Source organism: Eschrichtius robustus, chromosome 3, assembly GCF_028021215.1.
Source record: "Eschrichtius robustus isolate mEscRob2 chromosome 3, mEscRob2.pri, whole genome shotgun sequence".
NCBI lineage: Eukaryota > Metazoa > Chordata > Mammalia > Artiodactyla > Eschrichtiidae > Eschrichtius > Eschrichtius robustus.
In genome coordinates this window covers 168,416,722-168,442,859 of record NC_090826.1, presented here as the reverse complement: position 1 = coordinate 168,442,859, position 26,138 = coordinate 168,416,722, and the positions used below count along the sequence as shown (strand labels likewise).

At 38.0% G+C, this 26,138-nt stretch overlaps 2 protein-coding genes across 5 annotated transcripts in view; one reads left to right on the top strand and one right to left on the bottom strand.

Annotated features, from left to right (window-relative positions):
- AIDA (axin interactor, dorsalization associated) overlaps positions 1-4,986 on the bottom strand; it is a 42,025-nt gene extending 37,039 nt beyond the window's left edge. The window contains exon 1 of the mRNA XM_068541790.1: positions 4,696-4,986. Coding sequence (XP_068397891.1) covers positions 4,696-4,805 — 110 coding nt within the window. The 5' untranslated portion in view covers positions 4,806-4,986. The remainder of the gene's footprint in view (positions 1-4,695) is intronic.
- Positions 4,987-5,052: 66 nt separating this feature from the next.
- On the top strand, positions 5,053-24,473 carry BROX (BRO1 domain and CAAX motif containing). 4 transcript variants are annotated; one of them, XM_068541786.1, is made up of 14 exons: positions 5,054-5,428; positions 6,112-6,229; positions 8,681-8,797; positions 11,600-11,706; positions 12,045-12,141; positions 15,022-15,117; positions 16,115-16,187; positions 17,197-17,302; positions 18,008-18,097; positions 19,630-19,715; positions 20,552-20,633; positions 20,940-21,090; positions 22,319-22,478; positions 23,480-24,473. In XM_068541786.1, the coding sequence occupies exons 3-14, from the start codon at positions 8,697-8,699 to the stop codon at positions 23,564-23,566; spliced, it is 1,236 nt and encodes a 411-aa protein (XP_068397887.1). In that variant the 5' UTR covers positions 5,054-5,428; positions 6,112-6,229; positions 8,681-8,696; the 3' UTR covers positions 23,567-24,473. The 4 variants fall into 4 exon arrangements, with proteins under 4 accessions (XP_068397889.1, XP_068397887.1, XP_068397890.1 ...); XM_068541788.1 differs by lacking the exon at positions 6,112-6,229 and having other exon boundaries at positions 5,053-5,428; XM_068541789.1 differs by lacking the exons at positions 5,054-5,428; positions 6,112-6,229 and adding an exon at positions 5,937-6,111.
- Positions 24,474-26,138: the final 1,665 nt, after the last annotated feature.

Genomic DNA, 26,138 nt, shown 5'->3' with positions numbered 1-26,138 from the left:
GGACTGATATCCAGAAAATACAAAGAACCCTTCTAATTCAATAGGGAAAAGACAAACAACTCAATTTAAAAACAGGCAAAAGGTATGAAGAAACACTTTACAAACAAGATTTACAGGGAAAATAAGCATCATAAGAAAAGACACTCAGTATCACTAGTCGTAAGAGAAAAGCAAATGAAAACCACAGTGAAGTACACTACATACCCACTAGAATGGCTATAATCAAAGAGACACACAATAACAAATGCTATCAATGTAGAGAAACAGGAACTCTCATATATTGTTGGTAGAAATGTAAAATGGTACACCCAGTTTAACCAACCAGTTTCCCTTTAAAAATTACACATAAATTTACCATATGAGCCAGCAATTCCACTCCTATATCTCTACCCAAGAAGAATCAAAATATACGTGCACCCAAAGACTTACATGTGAATGTTCATAGCAGCGTTAATAATAACAGTCAAAAAGGAGAAACAACTCAAATGTCTACCAAGTAGTGAATGGATACACAAAATGTGGTATATCCACACAGTGCAATGCTACTCAGCAGTAACAAGGAACAAGGTACTGATACATACGACAACATGGATAACTTCAAACACATTATGCTAAATGAAAGAAGCCACATACAGATCACGTATTATATGATGCAATTTACATGAAATGTCCAGAAAAAATTTCATTTCATCTTTAGAGACAGAATATAGATTAATGGCTGCCTGGGGTTAGAGTGGGAACATGGAATAACTGCAAATGTGCATGAGGGATCTTTGCGGGCTGATGGAAATATTCTAGAGTTTGACTGTAGTGATGGCTGCACAACTTGGTAAATTTACTAAAAGTTCACTGAATTGTAAACGTAAAATGCTGAATTTCACTGTATATAAATTATACCTCAATAAAGTTATTTTAAAAAACTTTTTGTAAAACCTAGGCAAAAAAATTAATTTTCTAAGCCCATAAATGACTGCACCATTTTAAGACAAAGTGAGACATAAATCTGTCCACTGAGGGAAAATCCACCTGCTCTGGGTATCAGATGAGCAGGTAAAAGAGTTGACATTCTATTAGTAAAGGTAAAAAACCTATCAAATATTTTCCTCTAGAGAATAACCTCAGTTTCCAAGGGTGCCTACAGGTAATACAGGACTGTTCTCAAGGGGAAGTTTTAAATATTCTTAAAGCACATAAACAAGTGACCCACAGAAACCCCACAGCAATCCATGACAGAAACTGGTGCTTCTCAAACTATTTAGAGTGAAGAACTAGTTTTTTCCCCGCAATCTGTTCCAGGCTAATACTTTTATAAAATAAAATAAAAACTATCATTAAGATGTCACACCACAATGAAATTCCTAAATTTTAAATCCCCATTTCTTTATTTATCTCGTTGCAGACCAGCAAGGACGTGGGACCACACCTTGAGAGGCACTGATACAAGGCATAGCAAGGACGATTAACAGGGCTTATCCAATCTTCAAACTCACCCATTCATTTAACAAATATTTATTGAGCATCTGTGTGCTGGATTAATGCCTCAGGACAGATCCTGTGAAATAGCTGATTCTAGGCAGCAGAGTCCATGCCACTCTACCCTAAGTTAAGGGGCAGGTACCCCCAGGCTGCTGAAAGAGGTGGCCTGCTGGAGGGAGTCGTTTTTAATTGATCATGTACATTTTGGATAGCAATTTTAGTTTTGACATAATTTGTTTAAATCTTCCAACGGTACTGTGGCATCAACTCCTTAATGCTCCCACAGCACATTCCTGAATCAAGCCATTCACTAGAATACAACAATTAGTGCTACTCTGGACACTATGTATACAGTAGAGAACAAAACAGACAACCCCTCCTATACCCTGTTCTCAAAGAGCTTACATTCAAGTGGGGAGAGAGACAACCAACCAAATGAACACATAAAATATATTGTATTTTAGATGGTGATAAATACTATAGAAAAAATTAAGCAGGATTGGGGGTTGGATCTGCAAGACTGAGGTAGAGGGAGTGGGAGTGGACAGCATACTTAACCGGACAATTTTAAATAGGGTGGCCAGAGAGGGCCTCACAGAGAAGATAATATTTGGACAAAGACGTGAAGGAGGTGATCAATCAACCCAAGGAGATAATGGGGGAAGAGTGTTCCAGAAAAAGGACAAAAGCCCTAAGGCAGAAGCATGCTTCAGGAAACAGCAAGGAGTGTGGTAGCACTTACTCTTTTCCTACTTCTGTAATAGCAATACCCATTTATTCTAAAATCCTCCAGCATTTCTCACAGTGAAAAAATAAATAAATAAATAAACAAAATCCTCCATTAGACTCAATACTTTGAGGATGGATATCAAATCTTATTCATTTCTGTACGCCCAGCTCTCACTTGCTGAGTGAGGAAACTGTTTAAGCTGTGATATTCTTACCTTACGATAGATAAGTACATACACGTCCATTCCCTTCCCCCACCAAGGTCCCCATCCCATGAATTCACTCCTGTGTGTTGCACGGCTGTAAAGACGCGGCTGCCTCTGCAGTCAGAAAGACCAGTTCTCCCAGACTCCTTCTCCTTCTTCTCGCTCAGTATCTAGTCAGTTACTAAATCCCATCCATTCTTTTTCACATCATTTAGTGGCCCCCAAATGGCCTCCCTTTCTCACAGATAATTCAAATAAAAAAAAGACAACTGGCCTTCATTTTTGAGTGTATTAATTTTAAATTCAACATCATTGTGTATGTAGCCTGTATGTTTACAAAATTTAAGCCAATCATCACATATTTCTATTCAAATTCGACACTGGTGGTTTTTATAGTAATTTTAGAATTACTCTGAATCATTAAGTTCAAGGTTAGTAACTGAGGTTCAACAATAGATTTGTTGGTGCCTATTACTCTCTTGCTGAGATATTTTTAGAAATTCCAGCTAAACAGCTTGCATATTCAATTTTCCTTTGTAATTTCAATTGGACATGGTATTCTTCACTTTCCATTGTGAGGTCTGCTGCTGAGTGCCAACAGCTGCGATGTCCCACCATCACAAGTGAGAGGCAGCTTTAGATTTCAGGCTATGCAAGTTTAGTTAACGCAGAATGAGTATACATGGGTGCTCACTATCTAACTGGCTACAGTATGGACGGATACATTCTCTGGGAATGAAGGAAGTCTTCTAATCTGTCCAATTCACTTCTACAACGCATCTTTAATAAATGCCTTAAACACTACATAGTAGAGCAGACAGGATTTGGAACTGGGCGAAAAAAAAAAAAAAAATCCCAGACTTCACCAGTATAGTTCTGTGACCCTAGGTAATCCGGTTAACCTGAGCTTCCTCATTTGCAAAATGAAAATAATAATATTCTCACCGAGCAGTTGCAAGAGTAAAGTGAAATCAAGTGAAAGTGCAAAACAAATGACAGTAGTTGTAACACATGGCAAAATGGCCCAAACCATGGTGGTTTTCAGGGCTTTTGAAAACTACAGGCAATTCAAAGTCAGTAAGATGAGATAGAGAACATCCACGTATTTAAATTATCTTAATGGTCAGATAAACACAAGTAACGATTGTAGAAAAAGAATACAGGATTTAGATCTTCCAAGCACTAATCGTGTATTCTTTCCAAAAGACGCTGGGGCGGATTTTACTTACACATGGTTTCGAACAATAACTTGCTTTAAACCAAGAAGTAATTACTGGCAACAGTTTGCAAACAACGGCATTTCAGCAGGCAGTTCCTATTTTCAGTAAAATGTGCAAGAAACTACAAGCAAGGTTTAATATATACGCAAACTTTGTCTTTTAATTTTAAAAACACCCCTGAAGTTTTGGGAGGAAACCATAAAGGGAAAGAAATCGGACTTGGGTAGATCAAAGAACCTGGCGCTCACATGTACCCTGCGGCTATACATTATACACAGGAAAAGGAGGAGGGACCCAAGGAGGCGGTGGGGACTCCTGTGCGTGGTCTATTAATTCACATTTTGCTCTCTTCTGTTCACATCCTGCAGGGACTCCACCCAGAGCAACCGAGCGAGGGGGTGGGTGGGACTCACCCAGCCTAGCAAATAACAGTCCCAGAAACCGAAACGGAATCGAGGTGAATTGGGAAAACACGGCTCCCCAGAAACAGGGGTGGAGAAGGGGCGCGAGAGGAGACCTTTCTTTTGGCTGAGGAGATACCTCCGGCCTCGCTGCCTCCTGGGGGCACCCCCTCCCCTCCCCTCAATCGCCACCAGTTCCCTCCTGCCCTACACAGGGGAGGAGGAAGGCACCGTACACAGAGCGAGGCCCCTCATCCCGGGGACTTGGGCGGAGAAGACACAAGTATTCCTCCGAGATTCTAAAAGAGAAACTGAGGGGCGGCAACCTGAGAGAGGCGGAGGAGAGGGGAAAAGGAAACTGACTGCAGAGCGGGGGACCCGTGAGACGGTGGCAGGGAACTCAGTAGGTAGCCTGAATGGGCTGGCGCCCCAGGAAAGAAGGGCTACCTGTTGCACGGAACTGGCCCTGCTGAGGCGGAGAGCGAAAAACCCCAGAGACCGGACCTTGGTCTCCAGGGCCAGTGGGATCTCAGCCCCAGCGCCTGCGGGGCCCCACCCTGAGAAGCCTTGGCTGCAGATACAGTGATGAGAGACACCGACAGAAAGAAGCGGGAGGCGGCCGACTGGAGCCGGTCTGGCCCGCTCCCGCGGTTAGTCACTCACATCTGATACTCGTCTATCGCCTCCACCAGCTGGCCCCAAGAGTCGAAGTCGGCGCCTCTCCTAAAACTGGCGCCCCAGCGCTGCAGCAGACTTCGGGTCACCTCCGACATGGCCGGTCCCCACCCCGTCCCCTCCCGCCCCTACCCCAGCAAGGCCGGGCTCTAGGGCGCCATCCTCCCCGGGCCTGGCCCCGACATTAACAGGGCCAAAAGGAACCGCTACGGCCACCGCCACCACCCGCCAAGGAGCCGCCCAAGCCCATTTGCCGCCACAGCCAAACTTTGCGGCTCTGAAGCGGCCGCCCCGCCGAGGCTCCGCCCCCGAGGCCCCGCCTCGTGTTAGGTTGAGGCCGCCCCGCTCCACCGAGCGGCCGCCATTGTTATCGCGGCATTCTTCCTCGGCGTGGGAGGCCCGGCCAGCTCTGCTCTTTGTCTCTGGAGGAGACCGCAGCGCAAGAGGAAAGACTGTGGAGGGATATCTAAGAAAGGGCTGAGGAACGGAGTGTTTTAACGGGGCTGCGACAACGCGGCAGCCTTAACCCCCGAGCGGCGCGCACTGCCGCCTCGGTAGCTGTCATGGCCGCCCTGACCACGTGATCGGCTCCCGCAGGCCTGGTTTCCGTCGCTCTAGTTCGGTAATCCGGGCTCTGCGACTCCCTCCCTTTCTCGTTTGCGGACTCGGACACTGCCTTTCTTCCCTCTGGAGGGGTACTGTACAGACATCGAGAAATCCGGTAAGTATGTCATGAGGATGGGCGTTTCCCAGTACTATCCCTACCCCTGTCGTCTCCCCGGAGTCCCAAGCAATAGGGTCAAGATTTTTACACAGGTTCCATAGACTCCCGGATAGTGGTCCCCAAAAGTCTCCTTCAAGTGTTTCAGGGCACTAGAAGGAGAATTTTGGGGACCACTATCCGGGAGTCTATGGAACCTGTGTAAAAAGTGCCTTGAAACAAACGAGAGAAAGAAATTCACATTAGCCCCACGAATCAATGGTATTAACAGCTAGATTCACCGAATCGCCTTGCCGGCGTCTCCACTAGCAGTTGGGGGGCGGGGGGGGAGGGTCTTATAGCTACATAGGGGTTTGTTTAGGCACCTTCTGCCCGCCTCTCCCGGGTAGATAGTATCGGCTTTCCACGAAAATGCCTGTTCAGGAGGAGCACGCTAAGGTGTGCGCCTGCGCAAGGTCTTAACGGCGTTAAACCGGACGGGGCCTGGGAGGAAGAGGCTGGGTGGTAAACAGGAAGTGGACGTTGGGAGCTCGGGGGCGGTAGGTTTGTTGTGGGACCCAGGGTCTCCGGCGTGGGGAACCTTTGCCGGTAATCGGACTCTTCCTGTGGCAGCGGGTTAGGTGACAGCCTCGATCCGACTGTTGTGCTGGTGGCTTCAAAGGCACCCTTCATTGCACCTGCAGGTGGGTGTGTCGTCCTTCTACCCCGCCCTTCGAATTCTTGAAAACTGGAGTGCGGGTCTCTGACCGGACAGATTGGGCAGGCGTAGAGAACACGGTACTTACCCTCTTCGTTCCTGAGGTAAAGCTATACAGAGCTTAAGACATTTTCATCCAGGACGTGGGAGGCCGTCTTAAAAGAGTATTTGTGGAAAATTTGTTGACACAGTCAAGTGTATCGTGTGACGTTATTTCTGCGAGGCTTGGTTTATATGCACAGAGATGCAGTATTAGTTTACTTAGGTTATAAAGGAGATTTACGTGGATGATGTTTAGAAGGTTATAAATTTTTGAAGGACTTGTTAAATGTTTTGAGCTACTCAAATGAACTTGCTCAATTTTTCATTGAATACACAGTGCGTTTCCTCATCCTTAAATAGCTGGTGCTCTCCAAAGCCGGTTTTGCCATGAATAAATATGGTAAGGGAGGTGCATAAAGTAGATATTTTTTACACTGTGCAGCCCACGGTTTTTTCCCGATAAGAAAAATCCATGGACAACATTGCATATAATGCTTTCAAATTAATTAAATCTTAACCGATTTTGTCTCCCACTTCCCGAGATCTAATTGCCATATTTAAGTCTTCAACTACACCTTCCTGTATTATATTCACTATCTTCCCAAGGACTTTTAAGCAGGTGACACACTCCTTTTTTTTTTTCTTTTTTAACTTGAAAGGTGGGGAACTTAATTTTTTTAAGTTGTTATTTCACTTAGGTAGTTTTTAAAATGTTTTGGTTTTTAAGGATAGACGTTATTTTTTTAATTTATTGAAGTATAGTTTATTTACAATGTGTTAATTTCTCCTGTACAGCAAAGTGACTCAGTTATGCATATATACATTCTTTTTCATATTCTTTTTCATTATGGTTTGTCCCAGGATATTGAATATAGTTCCCTGTGCTATACAGTAGGATCCTGTTGTTTATCCATCCTGTATATACTAGTTTGCATCTGCTAATCCCAAACTCCCGGTCCTTCCCTCCCCTACCTGCCCTCCCCCTTGTCAACCACAAGTATGTTCTCAGGATAGATATTATTTTTTTTTTTTTACCAACAAAACAATTTATTAGGGACTAGCAGAGAAATCACAATCAGCGATATGCAAAGATGGGTGACCATAAGCAAATACAGAGAACAAGCAAGGGGAACATGCTTTTATAGGGAAAAGAGGAGAGTTGGGAGGGGCTGTAATAACCAAAGAGTCCATTGGAGGAACCTGGGAGTCCAGAGTATGGAGGCTTCTCATTGGTTGGCCTGCTACAGTCTGACTGGCTGAGCTGCCATGGATGGAGAGAACTTTTCTTCTTCCTTCTGGTAGTAACCTAGAGGTACCTTCCTGTCAGAGATGTAGGTTTACTTCTCTCCTGTTAACTGAGGTCTCCTAGGGGGACCTGAGAGCTCCCCCTACAGGCCTGTCCCAACTCCAACTCTACCTGAGGTTTCTTCAGTTATACATACTAAATATGTTTATAATTCAGCCATTTTTTACCATTTTAATGATAGATATTATTGATCAAGTATCATGTGGGGTTTTTTATCATGAAAATTTTGATTCTTATTAGCTATTCTGGGGAAAGTATATTTATTATAGAACACATGCTACAGCCAATCAGTTGGCATCAGCAATATCATGTGGGAGATACGGTTAATTTAAAACCTATTTGTGGGCTTCCGTGGTGGCGCAGTGGTTGAGAATCTGCCTGCCAATGCAGGGGACACGGGTTCGAGCCCTGGTCTGGGAAGATCCCACATGCTGCAGAGCAGCTAGGCCCGTGAACCACAATTACTGAGCCTGCGCGTCTGGAGCCTGTGCTCCGCAACAAGAGAGGCCGCGATAGTGAGAGGCCCGTGCACCGCAATGAAGAGTGGCCCCCGCTTGCCGCAACTAGAGAAAGCCCTCGCACAGAAACGAAGACCCAACACAGCCATAAATAAATAAATAAATAAACAAAAATTAAACAAAAAAAACAAAAACCTATTTCTATCAAGTAATCTTAGCAGTCTAAATACGGGTCACCATTTGAACCTCTTTCGGAATCACGTTCCTCTGGTCCTGTGCCCTTCTCATTTGCAGCTGTCCAACCAAAGTCAAGTACTCCGCTCCTCAGAAGTGTAGTTTGGGGACCAGCAGCCTCAGCATCTCAGGTCCTACCCCAGACTGTTGAATTAGAACCTGCATTTTAACAAGAGCGCCCCACCTCCTGCCCCGACGTGATTTTTATACACATTAAAGTTTAAACATTACTGCTCCAATATATTCAACATTGCAGTTACTGTGAGCACATTTACAAATGCTGTTGTTTTATAGGCCTGATCTAAACATAGGCTGCTATAAACAGACAGTTAAAACAAGATTGATGTATGGCAGTGAAGCATTTTATTTATGTATATGTCTGTTTTATATATGTTTTATGTTAAAATGTAAATATCCTGTAGTAATTTTCAACTTTAAAAAATATTTTAATATGGTTTACATTGCTTATTAAATGTTTTATCTTTAATTTTTATACATTTGTTTTTTGTCAATAGGAAACACCTGGAGAGAATGACACATTGGTTTCATAGGAACCCATTAAAAGCCACAGCTCCTGTCCCTTTTAACTATTATGGCGTAGTCACTGGCCCTGCTGCTTCAAAAATTTGCAGGTAAGTTTGTCAGTCTCCACAAGTATTGACTGAGCCGCCCATGGATACAAGGTACTTTTTTAGGGTCATGCACAATGCAGAAGTATGTAACACACTGTCCCTAACCTTAGGCTCCTTATAAACTTATAAATGACATGTGAAAAGTTAAATCATAGATTATTTAAACTGGGTCCTCAAGTTTAGGTCAGTGAGTGAGTCCCAGAGAGACTAAACAGTCACAATTAAAGAGTTAAGCTATACGTTACAACAGTATAAGAGACTCCACAAAGTCATATATGGATATTGTTCATTGGCCAGATAGTAAATTAATTGAGTTCTGAGCAGGGAGAGGTCCCTATGACCTGAAATAGCCTTCAGAGTGTTCAGTAGGAGAGAGGACTTGAGCTGGGGTTTAAATGAATTGTATGGCCTAGATCAGGGGTTGTCAGACTGTGTCCTGCAGATTGGCCCAATGATTGTTTTCATAAGTAAGTTTTTATTAGAATATAGCCTCCCCCCCCCACTTATTTATATATTGTCTATGGCTGCCTTTCCTCTATACAGTAAGATTGAGTATTCCCAGGGGAGACTTTATGACCCACAAGGCCTAGAATATTTATCTTCAGGCCCTTTGCTGATCCCTGACTTAGATAGTAAGAAGGGAGAGGAGAAAGTCATTTCTGTTAGGTAAACCTTTGTTCTAGGGAGTATGAGTACAGCAGTTTAACTGGAACAAAAGAGATAGATGCAAGAGATATTTCGAAGGAGGCATCAGCTGGCCAGATGTCTGATTTGCTCTGGAAAGTTGAAAAGGATTCATTTAGTCTATGAGATGCAGAACCTAGATGATCAAGACATTGGTGGTACCAGTAAAGGAAAATCAAGAGAATTCCTACTTTTTGTGAAAGGAAGTAATTGGAGCATAAGGTTGATCTAGACCAGGGGTCAGCAAACTTTTTCTGTAAAGGGCTAAATAGTAAATATTTTAGGCTTTGTGGGCTACATACAGTCACTATTGGATATTCTTCTTTGTTCATTTTTGCAAAATTAAGCTGTGGGCCGTATAAAAACAAGTTACAGGTTGTAGTTTGCCAACCCCTAATCCTAGACATTGGTCCCAGCTTAACTGTTTTATCTGTAGCATTGGGCAAGTCTCTTAACTCCTTTGGATCTAATTACTCATCTGTAAAATTAATAACCTAAATTAGATACTTCTAAGGTACACTTTTCTCAAATTCTGTCATTTTAATATGAATATAATTTTGCACAAGTTGGTTTGCAGGTGATGATTGAATGCCTACTTGGAAAGAGCTAGCAAAGTATTCGAGTCTAGAATAAGCCTTAAGGATTCAAATTTTGGGGACTTCCCTGGCGGTCCAGTGGTTAAGACTCTGCGCTTCCAATGCAGGGGGCGCGGGTTCGATCCCTGGTCAGGGAACTAAGATCCCACATGTTGCATAGCATGACCAAAAGGAAAAAAAAAAAAGAATTCAAATTTTTTTCCGAGTCCAGGAATTACTCCCTCCCAGCTTTTAATTAAATAACTCAACAATGACAGATTCATAAGGTAGCCCATCCCATTTTTGGTCAGCTGTATATAATTGTTGCTATATACTTTCTTGGAATCACCCTCCTTAGAGCTGGTACCAATGAATAAACATTCCATCTTAAACCTGGTTTAAGTTTGTGCTCCTTTCTAAACACCACTGCTACTTACAGTCAGTCCTTCTAAATCTTAAAATATTTGGAATGTTAGTATTACTTCACTTGACAAAGAAATTTGAGTATATGCTTTATCCCAGACACTAAGTTCTGGGTATACAGTCCCTACTGTCTGTCTTGGTGCTTACAATTTAAATTTAGTCTTCAGTCATTTACACCCAATTGTCTTCAGTCATGGTCCATGTAATATGATTTCTGGATCCCTCGCTAAGCAAGTTGTCTTCTGAAAGAAGAGGTGTAACTGGAACAGGACCAAGTTAGAGCTGATAATGTAGATCTAGGATTAGATGTAAAGTTATACTCGTAGATGAGACCTCAGAAGAGAGAAGAGCAGAAAGCCAAAGACTGAACATTGCTGGAGGTGGGAATATGAAGGGGACATGGAAGAAAATAGAGAAGGAACTTTTAGAGATAAGAGGAGAATCTGGAAAATTTGGCGTTATTAGAATCAAGGGAGAAAAGAATTTCGAGAAAGAAACAATAAATGTCTGCAACATTTATTGCTGCAGAGAAGCAAAGGAGAATGGAGACGAGGGAGCAGTTTTAAAATGACTAGTGGCCACGTGTTTTTGCATGTTTGTGTGTGTGTTGTATTATAGAATGCAATTTTAAAATACGGTTTTGTACTTAAGTACATTTTGACATAATGTCAAATTTTGAAAATTTAAGGGGATACTAAAATTATGTATAAATGTTAAATTTCCATTTTTCAAAAAACTTCTATTGTGAACTGGTCAGATTAATTTACTCATTCTTAATTCTTTCCTCCCGTCTTAAAAGCTTGTGTTAGTTTGATTTTTTAAAATTAAAACTTGCTGTGTATTTTTATTATATAATTGTATTCATGATTTGCTCCTTTAGCTGGACTGAGTTTATTTTAGTACAACTTCTAAAACAATTGTTACTAGAAATTTCACTTACCTCGTGTTAGTCCTAATTAAATTCATTCCTGTATACTTAGTAATATCTTAGAGGAGGCGGTGTGTGTGTGTGTGTGTGTGTTTTTAAGCTTTTACAGTTGAAACTTTTAAGCCACTTTTACATAGATTCATTGTAATACAGCTTACTTAACATTACTATCTCTTTTCTGTCTCATTTAAGTGACTTGAGATCATCTAGAGCACGACTGCTTGAATTGTTCACCGATTTGAACTGTAATCCACAAATGATGAAGAATGCAGCAGATTCATATTTTTCACTTTTACAAGGTTAGTTATTTAAATCAATTTAAGTTTTTAAAAGTCAACTATGTAGAAGTTCATATTTGATTCTTAGACTTTTCAAATTTGAATAGTTTAGTCTTCTAGGTTATATTCTTCAGTATGCTTGAGTATCAGAAATGTGAGAATGTAAAGGTGGTATGTGGTCTTTCTAACATTTTGAAAATTAAATGTGTGCATATTTCATATTATGTTACCTTAGGAGAAGGGGATAGAGGGGCTGGGAATTTCATTCAGGTATCTGAAAAAGTCATTATCTGAAAAATGTTCTAAACAGACACGTGATATTTCCTGTAAAACTGAAAATGTTTTCTACCTTTTTATAGGTTTCATTAACTCATTGGATGAATCTACCCAAGAAAGCAAGTTACGATATATTCAAAATTTCAAGTGGACTGATACATTACAGGGACAGGTTCCAAGGTAAGCAGCACCAACAGTACTAAATTCAAGCCATTTATGTAACTGTTTAGCTAGTGATTAACTCATAGCCTCTGTGTGGAAGAACTAAAATGTAAGTCTGATCAGCATTTTGCCTTATCAGGAAATTAATGTAAAACTTTTGACCTAAACTCCTAATGCAGTCTATTAAGTACAAACAGAATTTGTTTCTCCTGGACCAAATCATTTTTGAGATAATCAATATAAACGTTAACTAGATTGAGCAGCCTTGACTTTTAATAACACACAAAGAATGGTTTGGGAATTTGAAAACCAAACCTAGATTTTGGTCTTTGCCTCCGTCCAAGCAGAGCAGAATTTTGCTTTCTCCGCTACTTTCCTTTTCTGATGGATAGTTCAGATGTCTCTGGTCAATCTCCTTCTTTCTCTCTTTCTCCCCAGTTCCACCCCAGCTCCATACTCTTCTGACTGACAGTACTGTATTTGTTTTCTTCCTAATTTTACTGTTTCTGCTCTTTTTAAAAACTTCCCCTCCGAACTTTCTCATCGTTCACTTGAAACTAGTTAGATCTAATTACAACAGGAAACCGATCATAATGGTGCTAAATTTTTAACTACTTTTTTTTTTTAAACACCATTGGGTTGTTTAAATAGTCATATATCTTTATCTCAGTTTGCTTTAGAATTAACCATTTTATAAAATCAGAAGGGAAGGAAATGGGGATTGCCAAACAACCAGGGCAGGCATTACAGTGGAAGGGGTGTGGACTTTGGATTCATACACACGTAGATCAGCCTCAGAGCTTCTCCTGTGTGAACATCTGCTTCCTCAACTGTATGCTGGGGTTACAGGTATAGGGCTTTTGTGAGGAACAAAATAGGAAATTTTGTATTAAGGGGCTGATATAATGCCAGGCATTAATAGACATTCAATAAATGTTAGTTTCCTTCCTTCCTTCCTTGGGAATATTGTATGTAATAGAATTCATAAATTAGGTAGGAAGTTGCGGACTGTGGGTCCTTTGCAAATTTTAATATTCTGGGATACCAAGGTTTTCCAAGTAAGTCCTCATTTTCTGTTTTTCTTTATGTACCCCTTTGTACTTCATCTAAAATTAAGGAATATTTTCCTTAAAAACTTTTTTTAAAGAATCAAACCTCTACCATTGTTACATTACAACGCTTTGGCAGATTCTAAAGTGTTTTGTATTACATAAATTTGGCACTTTTCCCCACCATGCTAAATTTTCATTCCTTGTGACAGCATTTCTCAGCATAGTTTTATGAGACAGTGAAGAATTATGTGATAAAGGCCTTAAGTTATAATGTTGAGTATTCAGTACATCTGAGATTTTTAAGTTATTTAATCCTTGATTGCTACTTACTCAATGAAAAGTGTGCTGTTGAGTATATCTGTTCTGAAAAATGTTTTTTCAACTGTATACGCTCTTAACTACTACCTAGATGTGGTACAATAGAAATGGAGTGTTTGGGAGCAAGGCAGATTGAAATAAACAGAGGGTAAACAGGAGAGAGCTATTCATGAGACTCCATAAAAATTAGCAAAACTCTCTTATTATTTAAAGGTAAAGTTATAAATTAGATATGCCTCTTAGATCACCATTACTAGAATTACTAGATGTAATTAGTAGATGTAACTCATTTGAAAGTTCCCAGTGCTGAAAAGAATAAGCCGTTAAACTATACATTAAATTTTTTTGGCATGGTAAACTGTTTTAAGAAGTTTGTTCATAACTGTCATATTTTTGTATGTTATAATGTATATTAAATGTATATATAAGGTATTTTTGAATTACATGTTTTGTAACAAATCTTTTTTTTTTTAATCTAAAAAGTTTCCATGTTTCTATTCCTTCTAAGATGGAGGCAGCAATTAAATAAAAAATACAAAGCAGAATCATGATTCTAGTTTCTTCCCTTTGGGTAATTTTTCTGTATCTTTATTAGTATTATATGTGTAATAAGGGTATTACTTCAGGTTTTTTACTTCATCGTTTGAGATAAGTGAGATAATGTGTATAAAGAATTTTCAGGGTCTCATCAGAACAGCAGTGAATAAAAATATTATCTTATTTGCTTTGTGAGCTTTTTGCCATCTTTGTGTCATGTTTAGTTATAGAATCTGAAGGAGACAAATAAGATATAAAATACACTTATTTTTGAGACCTTTTTCTTTGTAGTATACTAATTGGCTTGGCATTCAGAATCTTCTACAGTTTTCACATCAGCTTGGCTTTTTGCTCTCCTGCTCCTCGATTTCTCTTTATGAACTGGCAACTTCAATCAGGCTAGTTGGGTTACTGCCACCAGAAAAATCTTTATCATTTCTTGTGCGTTAACAGCATCATTCCCTCATCAGGGATGTCCCTCTGCTTCCCTTCTAGCCCTTCTAGCCATCTAGGCAAATTCAAGCTCTATTTATACCATTAAGCCTTCTTTAACCATTCTAGCCTGAAATGATCTCTCCTCTGAAGTCCATTTTCTTAAAATGTGGTATAAGAATCACCTGCTCCAGAATCAACTGGATACTTGTTAAAAATGCAGATTCTGGGCACTTTCCAGACTTTCTTTGTGGGATAAGTTCCAGTAATCTGTATTTTTAAAACTATTCAATGTACAGTAACCTTTGGGAACTACTATTCTCACGTTTACTGTTATGAAGTACATCGTGGACCATTATGTTTAGTCATTCAGTGTTAATTGTGTGTGTGTGTGTGTGTGTGCTTGTGTCTTATCTCCCAACCCGTATTAAACACAAGGACTCTTCATTTTTTCAGTTAGCATTTAGCTCTTTATGATTTTGTATAAGTTGTATAGCAGGCTTCATATACAGATGTCTCAGTCATTGACAGTACTTAATGATCATGTTTATAATTCTAGTGCCCAGCAGGATGCTGTTTTTGAATTAATTTCCATGGGATTTAATGTAGCTTTATGGTATACCAAATACGCTTCAAGACTGGCTGGAAAAGAAAAGTAAGTTAAAAGGGGAGGGTTATGTGCATATGTATTAGTTTTCAAACATATGGAGCTTCATTATTAAAAAGTCTAGGCTCCTGATAAAAAGTATCACTTCTAATAAATTTAAGGTTGCCTCACAATGTTACTATTGTAAGTATTAGAATTATGGAGCCCACTGTTAGAAGGGAAAACATTTTTTAGTAATCTTGTCATGGGGGTGGTCTTTCTGAATAAAACCCCAAACCAAGGAAAAGGTTGACTGTTTGACCACATAAAGTACCATAAACAAAGTTAGAAAACAAATGACAGATTGGTCAAAAAAATTGCAGTGCGTATGACAAATTGTTTTTATAATGCTTTTACAAATCAACAAGGAAGAGATCAACAGATCAATCGAAAATAAACAAAGGACATAAACAGGCAATTCACAGAAAAATACAAAGCCTTATAAGTATGTGAAAGATGTTTTGAAGGATTAAGGAACTGTGAAATAAAATGAGATACAGTTTTTATAATAGTACAACTGGATATTAGCAATATGAAACTGGCAACTACCAACTGTGATGCACCTGAACATGGGAATAATATGCAGCCATTTAAGAATGGAGTTGAATTGTATGTGCTGATGTAAAATTGTCTCTGAAGTAATTTAGGTGATTAAAACAAGAGCAGAGTGGTAAATATTGTGTATGTATGTGTTTTTTAAGTATGTGCATGCATTAAATGTATATTGATTTGTATGCTTGTTTATTATGCACAGAAGATTATCTGGAAGGAAAAACAAGAAGCCTTTGTCCAGACCCCTAAACAGGAGCTCTCTTTTTCACTTGTAGTATCTTCTCTTTGGATATTTTTCATGTGCATTTGTTAGTTTCTTAAGTGTCAAAAGGAAGAAAACCTAGTGAAAAACACAAATGACTAGCTTCTGTGGTTTTATGAGAATGTATTAGTTGTTGGTTTTAATACCAGAAATGGGATTCATCCTGTAATGAATGTAACCACTATCTTTCAGCATAACAGAGGATGAAGCAAAAGAAGTCCATCGAAGCTTAAAAATTGCAGCGGGGATTTTTAAACATTTAAAGGTAAAATAATAGTAATAAAATATATTCTTAATGCTTTAATTCTTGAATAATTTTTATTTCATTCTTTGCGGGGTGGGGTGAAGGAATTGTTTCATCATGTAGAAAGAACTAGTGTGTGTTCTGTTTTCCTTATGTTAAGTACTTTGTTGATGAGTGCAGCCAATTACAGAATATTAAGTGTTTCCACTTCAGAAAATCATTGGTGAATTTTACAGTTAGACGATGCAAGTGGTACTTCACTGCTTATTTTGCGGTCTCTTCTGAAAAGATGAGAGAAAACAAAGCCCAAAAATTGATAGTTCTGAGCATTTCTCTTTGCTGTCTGCAGCAGTTGCCAGGAGCAATCATGATTCTGCAAAACCAGATTTTCTGAGTATATTCTCTGTATTTCAGTGAAAATGCCAGCGGGGCAATCAGTACACACTAATTATATTAAATTGCCTGGAGATGTGATGGGAATTAGGGGAAAGACTTAACGTATTTTCCAACCAGAATTACCCCCACCCCATTCTAATTAAACTGCTATTTACTGAAGGCTACTGGAGGCCAGTGTTGCGTTTTCTCATGGTAAGGTAGTTTTACAGTGATGAAAAAGCTGTGATCCTGAGTGAGCTACAGAACTGTAGTCTTCTTTATATTTACTATTATTAATGTGAATGAACAGTTCCGGCTGTCATGCAGAAGGGAAATTTGGTTTCCGTTTCAGTTAAACATTTTCTAAGTTGAGAATATGACTTGCATATCTAAGCAATTTATTATGACCCAAATTATGCTCTTGAATTTCTTATTTTACAAAAATTTATAAAAAGCTTTAAAAGTTTTAGTGTACAGGAAATTTTATTCTCTGTAAGCTTAACATTGCTCCGTTTTACACAATCTTTGTTTGTACCCTAAATTTCTGATAAATCCCCAAATTGAATATCTCACAACTTCAGTTTTCTTTCTAACAGCTGAGTTAAAATAAAACTTGGCTTCTTTGTTTTTTTGTTTGTTTTTCTTTCTCTCTCAGGAAAGTCATATCCCAAAATTAATTACACCGGCAGAAAAAGGGAGGGATTTAGAGGCACGACTCGTAGAAGCTTACATTATCCAATGTCAAGCTGAAGCTCAAGAAGGTATCTTAAATATTGTAAGATTTTTTTAAAGAAAGTTTATATTGGCATTTAGTTCTTTTTTTAAAAATCAGAATTAGCTGGAATTGAGTTTCAGGATTTGAGAAATTTATAGTGAGGAATTTTAAAAATTGATTTTTACCTTTAGCATTTGCCTTCATTTTTCATTAGCTGGAAAAGGCCTTACAGTTTAATAATTTTTTTTAAGAGGATTTTGATTTCATGCCATTTCTGGCAGCATAAAATTAAGTCTATAACTCATCTTTCCCCCCACTCTACCTTGCTCATTTCTTTTCTGCTTCCACTGTTTGGCTTACCTTGAAATCTTTGCCATTCAGTGGCAGGAAATAAATGAAGACTTATGTGAAAACAGTAAAGAAACTTTGTTGGCTTTTGTTTTTCTTTATTTCAGACTCCAGTGCCCTGAAAGTATTTGTTTCCTCTTACATCATGCGACTTTGTAGTAGCGGTTTTCTGTGATTAGTAATTGGCTAGTGATTTATTTAAGGAAGTGGTATCAGAACAACAAGCTCAGTGTTTTTCTGCTTTGTTATGTTTGCACTTTCTGTAGCTTTTCACGTTAAAATTTTAACAAACTGTATTAAAATCCCAAATAGATATCAGACTGTCTTTTGCTATTATAATTGAACTTAAGGTAAATGCAAGTGAGCTTAATCATACATTCACTTCATTGTGTTTTGGTTATAGTAACAATTGCTCGAGCAATTGAACTGAAACATGCTCCTGGACTAATTGCTGCCCTGGCATATGAAACAGCCAATTTCTATCAAAAAGCTGGTAAGTTCTATTTTTAGTCTTTAGATTTTCACATTAAGCTCTTGGCTTAGTAGGGAACAAGCAAAGCAAAAGGACTCTCAGATTGTTTCATCTTTTGCAAAGCTGTAGTAATAGCTGCATTATTTTATTAATCTTGTTTAAAAGAAAATAAAAGAATTAGAGCTGTTCACCGTTAATATGCTCCATAACTTCTAGTGAAAAGGACGATGCTATCCTTTTTAACCAGTTACATCTAATAATTAAACAGCTGTTTTTCTTTTGAAATGTTTTTGGTCTTTATAACAACCTTGTAGTTACTATCCTTATTAAGACAAGAAACTGAAATCCAGAGAATTAACATAACTAATCTGTAATTTAACTGCTAGCAGGTGGGAGGCTGGGACTAGCACTCAGGTCTTCTCCTTAACATATTATTCTTTTCAGTCACTTATTTAGGAAGCATGCATATGTTTCTATTTATGAGATGGTTACTCTTTTAGTTGCTGGGTATACGGATTCACAGTCTCCGGAAGGAGACAAACATGTAACCACATTATTATAGCATGAAATAAGGTGTGGTTACAGGGGTGAAATAAAAACCTAAAGGATCTGGGCATGCTAGAGAAGGCTTTCTAGAGGAAGGTGGTGGTTCAGCCTTATTTGGAAATAGAAATAGAAATTCTAGGTTTGCTGGGATGCTTTAGCGTATGGGAAGAGTAGAACATTCTGTAGTATATACAGAGATTAGAAAGAACTTAGCACATTCTGGGACTGTGAGACATGTTTTAGCTGAAACAGGATGAGAGGTAGGAGCAAAGGTTACGAAATGCATATGTGAGGCTATGCATATGTGAGGCTATGAGTTGGTCTGTAAGCCTATCTAAGAAGTTTGGCCTTCATTCGGTAGGTATTTGGGACCCCTTAAAAGGTAAAATAAAGTCAATCTGACTTGACTGGACTTGAATTTAAGAAAGGTCCCTATCATTGCAAGATGAGAAATGGGCTTACTAGTGAAGGAGTAGTAGGCCGACTCTACTTAGACCATAATCATTTCTTCCTAAGTACTGTGGAAGAGATGATGAAGGTTTTCAGAAAGACAGCAGAGTAGGAAATGGAGAGGAAGAAATACATTCGAAAGGTGTTTGGCAGGATATATGAGCATGTGTGTTTGATACAAGATGCAGGGATGGGGTGGTGAGTGAGGGTTAGGAGAGTATCCTTGCTTCTGACTTGGGTGACTAGACTACTCTTGGCATTGCTGTATTATGAAAAAAGGTTGGAAAGAGATACTATAATACTATTCATATTTAATTTGAAGTTCTTAGTCATTTCTATTTTTATCATTATCTCAAACTTAAATTGCATTAACCATCAAATCAAAATAAATAAATGAATAAATAAAAGCACTTTAAATAAAGCAAGGTTTTTCAAGTGTAAATGCTTGAGTTTTAGACTTGAATGGCATGCTGCTTTTAGCATCTGAACACATAAGCTATAAGTCTCCTAGTGAATCAGGGTGAAATTATATTTTGCTTTTTAAAATGTAACTTTAGATCATGCTTTATCCAGTTTGGAGCCTGCATACTCTGCTAAATGGAGAAAATATCTTCACTTGAAAATGTGTTTCTACACAGCTTATGTAAGTATTTTTAGCCCAGAAACAATGTAACTTACTGTCTCTCCAGCCCCTTGAGCACCAGTTCTGTCATCTCGCCTGACTCTTCGTTAGCATTTTACAGATAATGGACAGCTCTCAATAAATGTTCCCTGATGGTCAGTGCAGCCATTGTGGAGTAAAGCGAGTGGAAGGAGATGATGTAGAGCTGGGTTATAGCAATGGAATTACCGTTCGATTCAAACCCACTTTTAAGCTGGAACCTTCTGCAAACTTCATGAGAATTCTCTCGTTTCATCCTGTTCACTGAGAAAGATATTTACTAATGCTAATCTTAAGACTTACCCATATAGTGTATCACCTGGGTTGGTGAAGAATCATAAATAAGATTTCTTATACCTTATAATCTGCTTTCAGACACACTGCATAAGACCATGTGCAATCCCTGCATTGATGGTAGACACTTAAAGAATAAGCATGTTCTACTCCAGCCTGGTAACATTTTTCTTAAGACCTGTTTAGTCCTTAACCTCAAATCCTCCCTCCTTCTCCCTCTGCATTAGGACACTAATTTCCCTCCTTTATCCCCTCTGCCCTAATTCTAAAAACAGGTTTCAGCAAATAGTTTTTGCTCTCAGTCCATGGTTAGAAGGCTAGTTTGGCTCAAGGCTTGACATAATTCCACTTTATATACCAACAGAGATGGGGGGAAGCTTATTCAAGTAAAGAGATGTAAGGGACTGCATTGATACTTCAAACAATGGACTAAGGCATTTCTTTGTCTGATGCATATAGAAAACGATGATAGTGGAAAGCATCATTTGAGGAGAGAATGAATAAAAATTTGTTTCTTTTATCAGGCTTATTGTTATCATGGTCAGACTTTGTTGGCTAGTGATAAATGTGGTGAAGCAATCAGGTCTCTTCAAGAGGCAGAAAAATGTAAGTATTCCTGCCAGAATATTAACTCCTCTTTTAAAGACTAATGTTTAATCATAAAGGGAATGGGCAGTTAAAAGAGATTTTGGCGGAGTTCATGAAAGGGAATGAGAATCAGTGAAGTAATTGGAGAAAAGAAAAAAGTGCTTCGAAAACCTAGAACTTGTAGAAAATACCTGCCTACCCCTTATACTGTTGTTGGTAGTGCTCTTACACTAGTTAAAGAGCATCTCTGATTAATAGCCTTTTTAGTATAAATAATCAATAATTAATTATAATCAAATGACTGTATATCCCTTTCACATGCAGTTTATGCAAAGGCAGAAGCATTATGCAAAGAATATGGAGAAACCAAAGGCCCTGGACCAACAGCCAAACCTTCAGGACACTTGTTCTTTAGGAAACTTGGAAATCTTGTGAAGAACACCCTTGAAAAATGTCAGAGAGAAAATGGATTTATGTGAGTACAGCTCAGTATGATTTTAGTAATATTAATAACGGTATAGTATATGCAGTTGGCCCTCTGTATTCTGTGGGTTCCACATCTGCGATTCAACCAACCGCAGATGGAAAGTATATGGGGGGGCAGGGAGGGGGGATTCTAGAAAGTCCTTAAAAGCAAAACTTCAATTTGCTGCAGGCCAGCAACTATTTACATAGCATTTACATTCTGTTAGGTATTATAAGTAACCTAGAGATTATTAAAGTTTACGGGAGGGTGTGCGTAGGTTATGTGCAAATACTACTTCATTTTATGTAAGGGACTTAAGCATCTGTGGATTTTGGTATCTTCCGGGGTTCCAGAACCAATCCCCCAAAGATACGGGGGGGACGAACGTATTTATAATGTTTGAATATTAATATTGTTTTAATAATATCGCAGTTTGTTAGTCTCTATTCCCGTACATTTTATATCAAGTTGCATTGAAGTTGATCGTTAATTTTCTATTTAAATTGGTGATAGGGTTCACTTGTGTTAGACCTAACTTTTATTCTGCTTCTGATGATAACATATAAAAGCAAATTTTAAAATTCAAACATGAATTATTAACATATAGCCCACGTCTACTGTCCTAACTTTCTCTTACCTTTGTTTCCCTGCCATTCCTTCTCTGTGTGTTATATATACATATCTTCTCTTGACATACTCATCTCATTCTGTTTTCAGCCATGTATAAAGCAGGTAAATTAATTTTCTGTCAGTTCTGTCTAGGCCTGTCAAGCAGTTTTCCATTATTAAATCAGTGTTGTTCAAACTGTAGGTCAGTACCTATGGAGGTTGTAGAATTGATTTTGTCCCTGCTTTTTGTCTCTTGCATTCTTTCCTTTATATTCTGCATCTGGTCATGCTGCGCTCTTTCACATCCTTGAACATGCCCAGTTTAACTTTTACCACTTCCTTTGGAAAGCATCCCTGACCCTCCAAATCTGCCCCTCTTTTAATTGCCCCACTTTTGTGTTCTCATGGCACTCTACATCCCTCATAGCTTCAGTTACATTGCACAGTTGTTGACAGGGTTTCTTGACTTTGTCACCTACTCATCTGTAAACTGCGTGAGACAGGAAATTCTTCTCTATGTAATTCATCATTAAGTTGCCATTTCCTTGCACAGGGTCTTGGACATAAATAGACACTCAAATAGTTAACAAATAACTGAATGAATTGCTGTTTCCGTTGCCTTTTGCAGTTACTTTCAAAAAGTTCCAACAGAAGCCCCACAACTGGAACTCAAAGCAAATTATGGTCTCGTAGAACCTGTACCTTTCGAATTTCCTCCTACAAGCGTGCACTGGACACCAGAAACGTTGGCTGCTTTTGATCTCACCCAAAGACCCAAGGATGACAGTGTACGAGATTGGGTTTTTTCCATTCATTCACAAAAATTTAAAAAGAGAATTCAGACTTCACAGTTTGATATTGTCCTCTATTTAAATAGATGCATATATTTGTCTACATGTTAAATTAGCTAATTACAGTGCTTGGTGTAAACTCTGAACTCTTTCAGAGGTAAACCTCTAGGCCCTAATTGTCTTCTGATTTTTTACATAGTTGACTGATGTTGTTTTCAACACATTATCTTGCCTTTTTACAATTCGTCAGAGCCTCCTTTAAGAAGAGTGTGGGAGGACAGGTCTAAAAAGGATGGCTCATCCATGTTTATATTGCCATAGCATTGCTGTTTTTGATTTAGCATAGTGCATGGTATTTGAAGATTTGACCTAATTTCAACATTCTGTGACATCATCCAGGGGTAAAATTAGACTGCTTTTATTCATTTATATCTAAGTACATCTTAGTGTACTAAACCAAATGGTAGATTAAGTGGAAATTTTGAGGTTTGGTTACCAAAAGAGAAGGGGTCTGTGAAAAAAGGGATGGGAATTATTTTGTAACCATAGCTGCTTCCTTGAAATTGTGTTTGTTTTTTTTTTAATATAACTTCCTACCCGTACTAAAACCATTATTCCTTAAAATAAGTTTTTGCATCCTGTTCAGCCTCTTAAATAATGTCCTAAGAGTAGCCTGTTACTGTCGCAAGTAATCTTCAAACTTAAGGCTTCCGTGTGCACAGGGTGATGGCTCAGTTTCTCCCTCCTCAGAAGGAGTAAGAGTACCATTAGCTTGATTTTCGCCTACCCATCCAGGTTTTCATCTTCACTGAAATGTTGCTTTCCTGTTATGTCTTTAAATGAATTGGTTTGTATGTAGCTTCTGGCACAGCTTTGTTAGTCTCCGTGCTGTGTATTTTAGTATATCATCTTTATATTAGTCTGAAGTGGAATAGATCTAGTGTTTGTTTTCCAGATCTTAGTTTATGTACTTACACTGTATTTTTCTTCCTCCGTAGGCTAAACCCAAACCAGAAGAAGTGGTGAAACCTGTGAAAGAACCAGATATCAAACCTCAAAAGGACACTGGGTGCTACATCTCCTAAAATACATTGATACAGTGTGCACTTTGAATTTTCTTCCAGATAAGATAAACCGTGGAACTGCATCTTTCTTGAAATGATTTCTCTGAAGCCTATAGATTAATTTAATGCATTCAGAGGGAATCTGCCTTCAGTTTATTTGTTCTTGATTTTTAACACAGTGAAAGTGTTTCATGCTTTGTTTCCAAACTCCTTTTTAATCAGGACAACCTGTGAAATATTTTTATTGTACTTCTAAAGGGCATATTTGGGGGTTGGGTTTTTCTTCCTGAACTCTGGGTAGTAGTAAGTTTCAGGTTAATATACTATAGGCCAGAATCATGTGGTTTCAGGTGTGGTTTTCTATCTTCACAAAAAAAAGTTTATTTTCCTTCCTCTTATTTGATACCAGAAGAATGACAGGAGTCAGTTTTTAACAGACAAGGTTTTTTACCCTCTCCATTATGTCAGTTGTAGCACAGGCTTGTTATCCTCTGTGTCAGTTGCCTTTTCTGGTTGGGGAAAAAAAAAAATCACTTAGTTAAAGATCGAAAAATCTTCATACCAAATCCCTTATATATGTTAGAATCTATAATTTACTCACAAATCAGTGTTTATAGGTATGTTGAGACCATTTAAGAGCTTACTCTTATGCTGATAGCCCTGTACTTTGTTTCAGTCTCAGTAAGCAAACCTACAATATTTTTTAAAGTACTTTTTTCTAATGGATTTTTTACTTAGGGGACTTAGAACTTGGTAACAGCTCTTAGTGTTTGTGTGAGAAGACAGAGTGAAAATGTTTTTGCGGAAGTCAAATAGTGCATGATGAAAAGAACTTTTAAGCCTAAACAAGATCGGTTGTCCTGAATTACACTGGTAAATCTCTACTACTTTGTTACAGAAGTTAGAGTAAAATGCCTTTGTTACCTGATTTCAGTGTACATGGTTTTTATATAGTTTTCTAATACACTTATCCTGTCAGAATTGTGTTGCTTTAGGCCAAAGGCCATAGCAGAAACTTAGCAAACAGGTACAGTATATCTTAAAAATACCTTGTAATATTTGAAATAATTTAGTATATACACAAACCTGGGAAATAGTGGATACATAATACTTTAACAAAAAAAATCACACATGTAGGTTTATCTTCTTTTGATTATTCTCCTGAGGCATCACCTAATTTTTCTCTTATAAATGACAGATTGGTTCAAATAATAGAAGTAGTAATAGTAGGGAATGTTGAGAGCTTACTCTATGCCAGGCGCTGTGCTGAGCACTTACATAGATAAACCTTTGAATCCACACAGCAATTCTGTGAGAAATAAGTAAAATCTGCATCAAGTATTGAGATAGGAATAAACATTTCATTATGAAAAATAGATTATACCTATATGAATATTGTGTTCAAATAAATGATTACTTAAATCATAGTTTATACTCATGGGAAAAAAAGCTACATAGAATCAGTGAGGTTTTTTTTTTTAATATATGGAAATGCTAATTACTCCTTGCTATATAACATTTAATATTTGAAGCTGCAGTTTTCAGAATAAGTGGAGTAATAACTGAACAGACGTTTATTTTGTTGTTTATAGAAAAAGCACTTTAATTCCCCTGTAGTTTTGTGCTCTATGCCATTTACTGACAAAACTTTAAACCGTACTTGATGTAAGCTTATTACTCTTGGCCTGTAAGATCTATTTATTTTAGAAACTAGTGCTTATTAGTTACTACATTTTCACTTTTGAAAATTTAGTAACTAGGCTAAATTTATTGACACAATATGTGTCAATTTCACATATTGACATTTTTATGGGTCATACTTCCATACATGGAATGAAAACGTGTAATATGCTCAGTGCTTCTGTAAAGTGCAGTAAATACTGGTATTACATTTAATCAGTAATTGGCAACTTTAAGCTAAGCAGATAGTAAATATTCTGTTGACTCAGCAAAGGTGACACTTTGTGACTAAAATATCCCATTATATATAATATTCTTTGAAATCGTGTTCGAAATTTGGGGAAGTTAATAAATGTAAAGAAGTTGCATGAATGTCATAGATGTAACTATTTGTGTTAACTATTGCATACTTAGTTTAAACCAGATAACAACAGCTTACATATCCTGCTAAAAGTGTTAATATACTGAATTATCTTTTTATTTATGAAAATAAAAGTGATTTTACTTCCATTTTCATTGGAATTTTTGTTTTTCAATAAATATTTTTATGTTTATTAAGCCAGTAACAAGGTTAATACAATGTAAAATCATAATTCTTCACAGTTGTATTTTAAAATGACAGATGCATTTGCATCAGTTGTTTTATGCTACATGAATTCATTAAATACTCAACGCTCCTTGACCTATTTGGTTTCTACTTATGCTTATTGGTACTTAACCACCTTTTAATCTTGAAGTAGGGTTTCAATCAGCCTGCATATATTTTTATTCACAGTATTATCCAGCATGCTGCAGTCTTGTATACGGTGGTGAGCTAAGCTAGAGACCTTATCATTATTGCTGTACAGTACTCTGCAGAAAACTTTGTACTTTGGAAACTTTGAGGTGGCATTTTCAGTACTATATAAATGTA